This window comes from Lytechinus pictus, chromosome 2 (genome assembly GCF_037042905.1).
Source record: "Lytechinus pictus isolate F3 Inbred chromosome 2, Lp3.0, whole genome shotgun sequence".
In the NCBI taxonomy this organism is placed as follows: Eukaryota; Metazoa; Echinodermata; class Echinoidea; order Temnopleuroida; family Toxopneustidae; genus Lytechinus; species Lytechinus pictus.
Window position 1 is genome coordinate 65544303 of NC_087246.1, and position 13898 is coordinate 65558200.

Sequence of the window (13898 nt, forward strand, 5' to 3'; positions counted from 1 at the left end):
ACTAATGAACAAGTCCCTGTTACATTCTATTTACTTAGAAATTTGATAGCAGTTTGGATGTAGTTTGGTCGTAGTGGCAACTCAAGGCCAAACACACATACTTACAGGACTGTATAACTGATATCCCCGTGCAGGTTGAATGAAGCCTTATTCATTTGAAGCCTCAGTCCGTCCCCATTAGGAGTGATGGAGGCTGGTAAACCGAATGATACGATCTTGATACTATAAAAACAACGTATAAACAACATCGAATGATTTTTAAAGTGGTAAAACAAGTTCCAATTTTGATACCATTTTTTTTTCTTTCTTTTAAAGGAATATTTTATCTGGGTTAGATTCCCTTTTGAGGAAGGAGATCCTCGAAGGTGAACGTGACATATAGTCGTGACGCGTCGTCGTGAAGATCGATTGATTTTCGAGGAAACTAATTTAAGGAAAAGAGAGGTTTATAGGTTGGTTATAAATAACATTGCGTATTTACATAACGAATTCTCTTCTTTCATTTCCTCCATGATTATTCATGTATCATCATCCAATCTTTTCTACGGTTTCATATTCCCTATTTGTCATTAATATGTGAGGATTCGAGATGATGTTCAATGAATTGAAATGATCTAAACCAATTTATGTCACATAGAAAGGGAAACTCGTCCATTTTATACTGGCAGACAATGGCAGCAAGTGTAGTTTAGAAACAACAAGGAAATGTCATAATAATACCTGGGAACCGTATTACAAAGAGTTACGAGCACTAGCGTACCTACGGGGGAGGCAGAGGGGCAGTCTGCCCCCCTGACGAGCCACCACCCATTCAAAGCCACCACCCATGTATGTATCCCTGCCCCCCTGACGAGCTTGAAAGACCTTTTTGCCCCCCCTGGCGAAAATCCTGGAAAATCCTAGGTACGCCTCTGGTTACGAGTGATCTGATCAACTTCAAGTATGTGGAAATCCACCATTGTCATAATTTCTACTTTGGGAAATTTGCAAAATGTCGTCTGTAAACAAAGAGGAGCATACTGAATTGTCAAGAAAACAGTGAATGTATTAATATACATGGTATCTAGAAAATATTTCGAACAAACATATATTTTAGATGTTGACGTTGCTGGCTTTCCACAGTTGTGGTTGATTGGATTAATTGTAACTCTTTGTAAAATGGGGCTCAGTTATATACTGTCGATCATCAATCATTAGGTTCGAGCAGTAGTGGCGTGAGAGTATTTTGATTTATTTTTTTCGGGAGGGGGGGGGTGTCATTAAAATTAATAACACATTAATATATAAAGTTGCACTAATCGGATGACTCATTTTGGTAATCTCCTTAATATTCTCTTTTCTTCATTTATCTTTAGATTCCCCCCTTCTTGTTCTTTGCTCGTCATTCATCCTTGCTGGACTCGAGTACGTCATCACGATTTTTTTTTCAATTTGCAGATCCTTTTTAACATGACTAAATTTCCTTCAGCAAGAAATTAATCCATATCGTGCTGCACTCAACCCAGGTGAAGTGATAGGGTACCCGACAGAATTCATTGAATGCTCCAAGCGCCTTTAGCAGCTGGACCTAAAGCCGCGGTAATATAGTGTGTCGTTGAATAGGCAACGAGATAATCGGCGCTTTAAGAATGCTACATTATTATTGTAAATATTAAAATAAATACAATTGATAATTTAATTTCATTAATTTATGCGCTGTGAAGACAATTTGATATGAACCGTGCGTCGTCCAAAATTCTGTTCCATTTTTCTCTCTTTATTCCAAACCTATTATTTTTCGTACGTATAGGTATAGTAGTCGGAGATGTGGGGTGGTCCTCTCTGTGCATATATTCTTCTTTGTTCGCTCTCTTTTATTCTCTTCTTTGAATTATGTGACATTTTGAACATTTTAAGGAAGTTGGTTGTCCACTGTCGCCAACCCCGGGCTTGACTTAGAAAAAAAATAGAAAACCTGTGTTTTAAGGTGATGTGAGCTTGAACAAAAAAAAAGAAGCTGAACCCCTTACTCCCGCCTTTTATTTTCATTTTCACGCATAATGCTAAATATGTCAACATCATGCGAAGCTCTCATCTCTTTCGTACTTTGTAGTTTTTTAAATATTACATTTAATTAATTCATTGTAAGCGCTTTGGGCCTAATGGGAAAAGCGCAGTACAAATGATAAGTAATAATGATAATAATAGGCCTATACAAAATTAGCCCAAATTATTTACACTTTTTTACAAGTCCGATACAAGGAAATGAAAACAACGAACTTTCTCATTGACAGATGAGACGGGAATTATGGAGAGAATAATTAGGGTTTTAGAAACAGTTTAAAGTTTGAAAGGATACAAAGGCATAGTGACAAAAATAATAATTTGATATTGGGCCTATTTTCTTGTCTAATCCGCGCTGATGAGCTTAATCTACTTGTTTTGACTCGATCTGCTTTACATTCTTTTTTTTTCATTGATTGATAAAGAATTTATTTCATTTCAAATTTTCAACGATCAAATTACAAAGTAACGCGAAATATTATACAACATGATTATAATGATGCACAATACAACAACATCGGCTTTCGTAAGCAACCGGGTAGTGAAATTGTCAGAATGTGACCCACAATAAGCGATGGAAACCGATAACGAAAAAGAACTGGACACCTGTATTTAGGTTTTCAACATAGTTAATATGGCAGTCTATTCTGATAGAATGCTTTACATCATGTATGAAATAATGCAAAACGAAAAAAATGAAAATCTACATTTTGCGTTGCAACTCAACCCGTCATTCTTTTGTCGATGATATATTGCACTGTATGTATGTTTCAGATTTCAAATTTAGGGTGTTACTCCGATTTAAATTTCCGTGTTAGTTCAACACCTCTGATTGTTAATATTTACACCACATTTGTTTATTACTTTTAAACTTGTTGGTTATATCCAATCTCTATGGTGTAATTTTAACACCTCAGGATATGGTCCTCTTTGGACACCACCTGGTGTTAGTTTAAACACCTATACAGCGTGACATTATTACTAATATGAGGTTTTGAAAATCGACTTTGAAAATAAAATTGCTGAAAAAAAACTAGGTAACAAAATTAGGACTTTTCCAACTATACCCCACAAAAAAATATCTTAAAAAACGAAATAAAGTATGTGCTCCTTCATATATATCCTTTGTAAGATTATAATTCTTCCCGTTTTATTTTATTTATGCATACATTATTTTATGAAGGCGTGGTAGATGAAAAAGCTAATTAATTTTGGAAATACATGCATGTTAGGCCTATGTCGTACTAGCACAAAACAATTTTTTCGAAATGTTATGCCGAACTTTGCCCCATGCCCCCCCCCCCTTCCCCCTGCAAAGCACCCGTTCATAATTATGCATGCGCAAAGGTAGAAGTGGAGATGGTATTTTTATATACACTCTTAAAAAGGTTGGGCAAATAAGGCCCAATTTAACCATCACTTGGCAACATATTATCCACACAACTATTGGTTAAAATAGTATCCAAATTGGGTAATAAAAACCAATAATTGGGTTTACCAATAAATTTGCTCAATTTGGGTAACTATTGCTCAGAATATATATATATATTACCAACTAAACATACACTACCCAAACACAATGGACAGTATGTTGCCCAACGTTTCAAGTGTGTAGTTGACCCGAGGCCCCCGTTGCATAAAAAGTTACTATTATCATGATCATGGCAATTTTGCCATCTAAAATGGTAACATCCATGGAATTCTTGATTCTGATTGGCTGCTTAATGTTGTAACCATGGTAACGGGACCATGTCATCTATATTTTGGAGGGAGCGGGCGGGGATCGGGAATGTTATAAATGAATGGAAGAAAATAACTTACTTAGTTGCAGAGTATTCAATGGCACCAGACGAGCCATGTTGATCTGGAATGTGCATTTTTCCGATTTTTGCCTGTAGTGTCTTCATGCCGACATCTTTGACTGTAACAGAATTTAACCCAGGAATGTTTTACAGCATAATTAGCAATCATTAAAGAATACACGGATCATGAAACTTTTTTTAAAGTTTGGGGGTGTGAACATGCCAAACAATCTCACATTGTTGAACAGGTTTACGGAATTAAAGTGGGAAGGAACGAGGGGCGAGAAGCTTAGTCTGCTCAGCCTCTCGCTGGTTCCACTGACCCTGATTTAAAGACAGTGGAAACATTTGGGTGTCTAAAATATGATATTCATTTAATCTTATTTATTGAGTTTTTCGCCAAATAATTAAGCTCGTAGACCCCCCAAAACTAGTTCTTTTCAGCTCGTTCACGAACATGATACATAATACACGATTTCACTTTTCTTGAGCCCGTGGGCCTAGAAAAAAAAGTTTATGAGCTCATACTCGGAAAGGAAAAGAGTTTTTTTTTTTTTTTTTACATTTGTTATTATCTTTTTGCATTGCTTAAATTTTAAAGCTCAATAGACTCAATTAAGCAACCTCTGTACAGTTACGATATCGAGCCCCATTTGAGTTGTATTATTGCCTTGCTTAAATATCGAGTCTCAAATAGACCTACTAATCTCTATATACTCACATCAGTTGGAACACTTTTTCTTATTGCCGCACTTATGATTCAATCCTCAACATATTCATCAGATTCACCGAAATTGATACCATTTTGAGTTATTCTTGCCTTACTTAAACTTCAAACCTCAACAGATTCAAACAATATCTATATACTCACAGAAGTTGAAACCATTTTGAATTCTTTCAATCATCATCAGATTCAACTAATTTTGAGTTATCAGTGCTTTACTTATACTCCAACTCAACAGGCACAACTCTACTCACATAACATGACATAAGTAGATACCCCTTGAGTTATTCTTGCCTTACTTAAACTTCAAGCCTCAACAGATTAAAAAAATATCTATATACTCATATAAGTTGAAACCATTTTGAATTCTTTCAATCATCATCAGATTCAACTAAATACCCGTTACCTCGGAGAAATCGAGAGCATTTTGAGTTATCAGTGCTTTACTTATACTCCAACTCAACAGACACAACTCTACCCACATAACATGACATAAATAGATACCCCTTGAGTTATTCTTGCCTTACTTAAACTTCAAGCCTCAACAGATTAAAAACATATCTATATACTCATATAAGTTGAAACCATTTTGAATTCTTTCAATCATCATCAGATTCAACTAAATACCCGTTACCTCGGAGAAACTGAGAGCATTTTGAGTTATCATTGCTTTACTTATACTCCAACTCAACAGACTCAACTCTACTCTCATAAGTATATAGAGACCCCTTGAGTTATTCTTGCCTTACTTAAATTTCAAACGTCATACCCAAATAGCATACTCACAGAAGTCGAGACCCTTCTGAGTTATTCTTGCCTTGAATCCTGGCAGCTTGTTCCAGTCAGCCAGCCTCCATTTGGGGTAGTACCTTTCCATTGACCCGTTCGTCACCTGAACGAGGGCCCAACCCATGACAAGGGCCATTAAGATCCTGGAACTGATTTTATTCGTCGTCGTCGACATAACGAATTTAAGATTGATTTTAATGGAAGTTGGAGAATATTAATCGTCTGGCTCTCTTGCTCTGATTCAAGAACCGAATGAGGAAGGAAAGGCAATGCTCTCGACTTTTAAGATCCAACACTTCAGTTTCGCAACTAATATGACTTGCATATCAAGACATATTTCTGTTTATGACAAAGTTTCATAGGCAATGATCAACCTAGGAAGATGCAATAAAGACAAATCAAGAAGTGGAAGGGCGGAGTGGGGGAAAGGTGTTGGTGATGGGGGGGGGGGGGGGGGGGTCTCTAACAAAATTAGCACGCAAAATATTGGATCTGAACATAATACAGGGCAAATTGTGGAAATAGTGAGTTTGTAATGAAAACGAGTGTTCTCACTAAGTTTTAGTGTTAAATCTTGTGAATAACTTATAAGGATTTTTTTTTAAATAATAATAATTATCCGCTTTTATATGGCGCTTAATACATCGGAACGACGTGTCTAAGCGCTTTACAGATATATCATTACCCCAGTCATCGGATTCAATCAGTCATTCCCACACACAACGTGTGCACACCCTCCACTCCCTCTGGACACTAGCGTTCCACCCCCCCTTTTGAGAACCAAAATTTGTAATGTAATTTTTTTGGCTTGTCAAATTTTTTCGCGGACGAAATATCCTCCAAAAAATTTGCCCCCTTTTGGGAAATCCTGGATACGCCGCTGCCTCGGGAGTATTCCAGCCAGTCGCTAGTGAGGCGCACACAGTGATGGACAAGCTACCACATCTTTCACATCCTACTGGGTACCCATTTAGCACCTTGGTCGAGAGTGACAAAGTGTGGATTAACGCCTTTTTGCCAAAGGACGCCAGACCGTGGTGGGATTCGAACACACGACCTTCTGTTTACACGGCGAGAGTCAGAACCACTACACCACGGCTCCTCTACTACCATGAAATAACCCTCAAAATAAAAAGATCGATTAAACAGTATATATCCCTATAGATTAAATGTTTTATTATCATTCATTTTAACGGATGAATGAAAAACGGACAGCTAGAGAGACCGAGTTATTATGAAGAGAGAGAGAGAGGGAGGGGGTGAAAGAGAGAGAGAGAGAGAGAGAAAGGGAGGGGGAGAGGGGGAGGATGCATACAGACAAGACAGTGAGAGAAAAGTTTGGGAAAAGAACGATGAACAAGAGAAAGAGAGCGAGGAAGGCGTGGTGACATAATATGCATACGAAAATTGATCGATCGTATTTCAAAACTCATTAGGCCTTCGTCATTGCTTATTATTGAATCGAAAGCTCCCTATCGAAGATGAAACCATGTCCATTTATTTACTTTTTTTATCTTACCTTTCGGACAAATGAAGAGTCTCAATATTTAATTTAAGCTATAAGCGGAACTAACTTATATATATTCAAAACTAATTTAAAAAAACTGCGTATTGCGTATTACAGTGTTAACAGTAACTGAAACTAACTTCAGTTTATTTTAGGAGTTCAACAATATGAAATTTAATACAATTATTATATATATTACAGATTACCTATTAATTTGAAGTTCAAAAACTTGAATAAGTAAACTCTAAAATTTAAAAGTTTAATTCCTTATTATCTATAATAAATTAATTTAAGATGTCCGTTTAGTGGTAAGAACAAAGTAAATTTGCTATTAATAATGTTGGGAGACAAATTATTGTATCAAAACTGTTCCTGCTTGTGCCACCTTACGGATAATCCACAATGCATATGCAAGGCACAACTAAACAACAGCTAGATTTGAATTAATAGACAACCAATGATAACGCTAAAAGTGTCATCAAAATTTGGTGTAGAATAAGAAAGTTATGAACGTTTAAAGTTTTGCTGAATATTACAAATTAGTTATTTGTATGTACAGCACAAAATGGGGGAACTGCATGCACCCACTTACATTTCTTTTGTATTGCATTCTGTTCTATGAAATATGAAATATCTCATTTTCTTCCTCGGTATCATGTAAATTATAATTCACCCGATACATAATGGCATGATTGTCGCTGTTGTAACATACAATATTGTAATACAATAAGCGTTTCTTTATTGTGAAATTAAAACATTATAATGATATTCATGTAATAAAATACAAATAATTAAAGGTATATGAGTTCCATGGCCTAAACCCCTAAACCTCTCCATAAATTTTTATTTAGATATTCGTTCTACCTACCTTTCCTTCCTCCTTTTTCATTATCTCCTCCTCCATTTCTCTACATAGTTGACAAATCTTAGGAAATGGGGCGGTGAAAAGTGAAAAAAGAGGAAAATAACATGAATAATATCAACTAAATCAATAAGGAATTCATAAATTCATAAAATAATATTACGGGAGACAGAGACACATAGACCCAATAGAATAAAGTCTTCGTCTGCTTGAAAAAAAAAATGGTTTAGAAATCAGGGGCCTGGTTCATAAAGGACCTTGCTTTTTGATCGGTTATGGATTTGCCACGGTAAATACCCCTGTTCAATGGCGCACTATTATTAACCCAGCTTTAGCTCCAGCTGCAAAAGGCGCTTGGTGCATTAAAACAAAAATTAATCCTGCCGGGTACCCATTCACCTCACCTGGGTTGAATGCAGCAAAATGTGGGCAAATTTCTTGCTGAAGGAAAACACGTCATGGCTTGGAATCGAACCCACGTCCCTCTGATTGAAAGACGAGAGTCGTAACAACTAGACCACGCCCACACAAAGTAAAGTTAATACAATCTCAATTTCTTATATGAAACAAATTTCTTTAATGCGGATCATAATCAGGAGAGGGCGTACTCGCGAAATTTGATTGTGAAACAAGTTGTGTTTTATTTATAGTTCCCCTTTATTTTAACTAATTTTCGTCGTTATCAGGTTAATAACGATGGAATAAAGGGAATAATCGCGCTTTAAATATACAGATATGTATGTTGTTATGTAACTATCTATTCGGAAAAGGAATTTATCCATAATTTGGACAGTGTGTTGGTGAGACAGGTGACGCATCCTGTCTTTTTAGTTTGACTCGTAAATGACAAATCGGTGATTTGAAATAGCAAAATATCAACCAAATAAGTTCTTCTAAATTTTGTTAAGATACGACAATAAATGTATAACCTAGCTATATACTTAATTTTCTTTAAAATGTTGGCTTAATTATTTTGCTAATCAACTTCCCAACATTACAAAATATTTTTCTACAAGTCAACTAGATATAAATGAGACAATGATACAAAAAATGATGACTGAGGAAATAATTTGCCTTGCTAATCATCCAGCAAAAATGTACGTTTATTACATTGTTCTAGTCTCGAGATCTCAGTTTTCTAGATATGCCTATTCCGTGTGTCTATTTTCCGTTTTCCGTATCGTGGAAAACTGGGTACTCTTTAGAACTTTTTCGTCAGTCGCATGCACCTTTTACCATTTAAATTGAATGTAAAAAAAAAACCCATAAATTCAATAAAGATGTAAACCCGGATCTGCCATTTCGAGTTACCTATTGGCAATGAAAAAACAACAACAGTGGAAGTAGGTGAATTGACAATGAGAACAATGCAATTATTATCATAACATGCATAAAGGAATACCAGGGGAAATCCACAAGAAATCACACAAAGAGAAAGGTGTCGATGTTCCCTTCGAGCGTGGACCGAGAATACGGTCGACAAACATACAAAGTTTTGATTTTCCCGACGACGACAAAAATTAAAGCAGTCAATTACACCAAAGATACATATAGGAACCGACCACATGACCCCAAATTGACTGGTGTTAACTTGGTTTCCCAACGTGACTAATGACCGAACACGACAATTAATGTTTTTTCATAGTGAATCATGCAAACAATAATATTTGTACCGTCGATTGAGCAAGCATGAAATATTCATTTTCTCTTTAGCCAAATAAACCGCGCAAAACAACAAGAAAATATAATATTCCTCTTTTTAGAGAGCATTTCGTCACTTGATATGATGAGTAGAGACACTGGAAGACACCGTTGCTATTGTATTGTTAATTTATTCATCCATACCTAGATTTCATCACATTATTACAAAGTGAAAACCACGGTCTTAACAACGTTGATTTGCACTCGCCTTTTCTCCACGTTGGTGACCACAACGAAAGCAGAATGATAGGGCGTCTTCATAAATTTATATTATTATAACTTTATTTTAAAGGATTGGTTCGTTGAAGGCCTTACAAAATCGTGCTTATCATACTACCTGAAGAAGGTATGTAGATTCTTAGATGGGTATTATAGACTACGACAACCCAAGTCCCAATGCGATCTATTATTTCTCAAATTTATATATCCATTTGATTCTCGTTTATTTAGATATAAGTTTATGTTATATTTTATCATTTTTATTCTTATTTCATTTTAGTTTATTATGTCTTAGGGAGGCACTGTTCACCAAATAAAGTTGGTCCCCATGGAAAGGCTTTGAGGGTTTGATGGAAGTATGTAATAGCTCCTGGTACAGCTGTGTGAAAATTGTTAAGACCAAGACAGTGTGTGGTCTTGCAGTCTAGTGGTTAGAGCATTGGACTCATGATCGTGAGGTTTGAGTTCGAATTCCTGCTCTGCCATTGTCTCCACTTTGATAATAAAACAGAGTAATTTATGTGTCTACAACGTCAGTCACTATATGGCCGACTAACAGTTATTATAGAGCGAGAAGTTTCCTATGTATTATTATAAAGCCGTCCAGCCGAATTTCTATGGGAAGTAATAAAAAATAAATTAAAAATAAGTGCATGCATTTTACCGGCACACATCTTACTTAATATGATATCTAATTGGCGGTGCTAGCTACTAAACGATTCTAGTACGAATAAGATCATGACATGACAGCATGATAAATTGTGTTAACTAAAATAATGTGAAACAATGATAATAAATGGATATCACTTCATACTATTTATGGCTATTTGTTTATTCTGCCCATTCCTATTCACAGAATTCAGAATGGAACAAATATACAGTAGCCAAGCTAGTGCGATAGAGTTTGACGAACGATTAAGGAGTGCCGTGAAGTGCGGCAATGTTTCGCAGTTCAACCGACTTCTCCGTTGTTTCACTGTTGATGAAGTCAGAGAAGTTTTGAAAGTGCATTCAATCCTGCAACTGGCAGTGGAATTCAACCAAAAGAAACTTGTTCGCGTCTTAGTCGAATCCTATGGCCTAGGAAGGGATCTGAGGAATCAAGACACCGAAGATGTAATCTTGTCGTACAGTCAGTGTCTCAAAGACAGCAATTGGGAGATGTTTCAAATTCTTTGTAAATACATTACTGACATTACTGCCTTTGGGTTTGCAGAACGTTTTTGCACAGACAGTTCCGGCGATGCAAAGATGCTGGAAGTGCTCTTAGAAAAGGTCAAATTCAGCGCGGATAAGGATAAACTCTTGCTCGTTGCCTGTCTGCATGGAAACGCCGAAGCCGTTAAGGTATTGTTGAAACGTGGCACAAATCCACATTTCAGATTTTTTGAATTTGATGGAAAGACAGCGCTCCATTATGCTGTTAAAACACCAAAGGATAAGGACGATGAGTCAAATCGACTTCGTATCATCAAGACAGTGTCCAAGGTAGATGGAAACTTGGTTCGAGACCGCTACGGATTCACGCCAATTCACACGGCATGCCTCATAGGGAGCCGGAGTATGGTCAAAAAGCTTATGAAGTCATTTCCCGGTGATGCTAAAGACACAGCCGATTACTACGAACTATTGGCTTCTTCAATTTACTTTAAGGCAATCAAGAACGGCCAAAAAGGAATCAATGAACTAGATGATGTCCACGAGGAAGCGTATGACCTTGTGGCCAAGGCAACGAGCATAAGGAAGAGTCGCGACTCCAAAGTCGGTAGTAAAGGTCGGAAAGATAGTTTGTTGAAAAGTGCAGACAAACAGGAATCAGAACATCTTGCTCTTCTACAAGCCGATGGGGATTGTTTAGCTGTCGCACTGCTCTTCTGTAGAAAGAGATTACTAGAAGAGGTTGCGTACAACACTTATTTGATACCATTCATGAAGACATACATTCTATCTCTGACAGGGCGTCGTTTGACTCGTGCTGTATCAACCAGCGTTCGGGAGTTAATCGCTTTCTATATGTCTAGAGTCACAGAGATTATAGGAAGACGAAATATCTTTGTCATGGCATGCGGGAAGGTGAAAGTCTGCAAAAGTCTAGCGGGGCTCATTGAATTATTACTTCAAGTCGATCTCCCCGACCGGTTTAACCTTTTGTCACAGCTGGCCCTCAAGTTGGGCACGTACGGGACTACGTTATTCAATACCTTCTTCCAACATGGTAATACCACTCGGGTTCTTCAAGTTGTCCGTGCCATGCTGTTGGATGGTGTTGATCCTGATTGCAAGGACACCAGAGGCAACACAGCTATGCATGCATTCCTGAACGCCTACGAAGACGTCATCTCCAGCGGATGCATTCACCATTCTATTGAGCGAGTCGAGGAAGTGTTTCGAATGCTCCTGGAGAGTGGCGCAAATCCAAATGCCCAAAATCAACAGGGTCAGACTCCTCTGCATTTGCTCTCCAACTTGCACGTCTGCAATCGTAACGTCGGGATTCAAGAGAAGTCTTCAGTACCTAAGTTTGTCAAAATTCTGCAGCACTATGGCGGCCTGGCGGACTTTTCTGACCACAGGGGCGTTACTCCGCTCGACATTGCACAGGATGACAAACTGGAGACGGATATGTCAGAGATGCTACCAATTTCAAGAAGGAATCGGATCAGTTTAGTTCGTCTTATTTGTCGTTCTATTCGCCTTTACAAAGTCCCATACGTCGAAAGTCTACCCAAAGACTTGAAAGAAATGGTTGAATTGAACAACCTAACGAGCCTACAGGATAATTTCCATTAACAATTCGGAGATACTCAATGAAGATGTGAAGCAGCCTTGGTCATTTTCGCAGAATCAACATCGCGTTTTGTTGGAATTATGGCAAGGAAATTATGAAGATAATGTGGTAGGGCAAAGAAGTATTTGACTGGAATCGCACTATTCTCTAACTTATCATGTCAGAGCATGCCAAAATTTCGTACATTTCCATTAATTTTGACCATTATCTGATAATAGTATTTTGAATAATTTTGAATAATCTTCTTTGTACTATTTGTGTATACCATTATTTGTTTTCTGGAATTTTGATTTTTCAAATTTTATAAGTTTATTCTTCACACTATTCATTATAATAAATGCATTACTTGCATCACGTTAAACGAGTGAATGAATTCCAAAATCATCCCAGTTATTTTAGATGGTGTTGCTATGCATATTTATAAATTCTGTATTAAAATTTATTTCCTGAATCAAGCTATATTTGCCGAACATAAGCATATGCTATACATTTTAATAACTTGTTTGTATAATCTCATACGGTTCATATTGTTTTACACACGCTATCACTTGATAGTAATTGATTCACTCAAATTTCTAGTTCCTTTGTAAAAAGGAATAGCGCCCCTATTTATTTCATTACTCTCATTTGAGTGGTTTTTATAACTGAATATATTATATTCTGAAAATATATAACTGAATATATTATACGATTTGTAGTTTAAATCGTTATTTTTCTTTGTGATAACTTCAACATTTTATTCGATTTTATGTGATCATTTATGTACAAATATCAGATTAGTTATGTCACTAAGACTTGATAATGGTTCAGTGTGATTTTATTGTACAACAATGATGTTTATTGTTGCAATCGTGATTTTCTGTTTTCATCAGGTCATTGATGAAAACAGCTTTTGCTGATCTATGGTACCTGAATAAATATATTCCAATAAATGAATAAACGGCAGGAGGATTCTATAAACCTGTATATATTTTCTTACGCATTTTCTTGAAAAACTCAAACATTAGAAAAAAGGAAAACAGTCCCCCTTCAACATTGGATGTGACTTAATGTTTATTTTTCAACATCAAAATATAAAAACAAAACTATACATTCATTATAAATAATTTTATACTTTAAACAACATTATATATAATCTTAACAAGTTCAGTCGTTGAACAGGTCATATGGAATGATTTGCTTGTTACACATTTACATTTGAATTAATTGCATAATTCGTAAAACAGATTCTTGGATTATAAATAAAAACAGAGTACAATCCTTAATAGACTTATCGCCTCTCATTTTCGTCATATTATTGATATCCAGATGTTTAATTTGATGCAATGATATAAATTAATTTATCATTATATAAACATAATTATATACGAGAGGCGATTGAGCCTATTGTAGAAAGGATTAAGATATGAAGACTAAATTTGGGCCTTAAATTGTTTTACATTTCCAAATCTTACCCATAAAAT

The 13898-nt window shown here is 36.3% G+C and overlaps 1 protein-coding gene across 1 annotated transcript in view; it reads right to left on the minus strand.

Annotated features, from left to right (window-relative positions):
• The window catches only part of LOC129269716 (bactericidal permeability-increasing protein-like), a 25006-nt gene extending 19281 nt beyond the window's left edge, over positions 1–5725 (minus strand). The window contains exons 1-3 of the mRNA XM_064095428.1: positions 5356–5725; positions 3865–3964; positions 106–222 (exon numbers count right to left, since the gene is read on the minus strand). Coding sequence (XP_063951498.1) covers positions 106–222; positions 3865–3964; positions 5356–5533 — 395 coding nt within the window. The 5' untranslated portion in view covers positions 5534–5725. The remainder of the gene's footprint in view (positions 1–105; positions 223–3864; positions 3965–5355) is intronic.
• Between the last annotated feature and the right edge of the window lie 8173 nt (positions 5726–13898).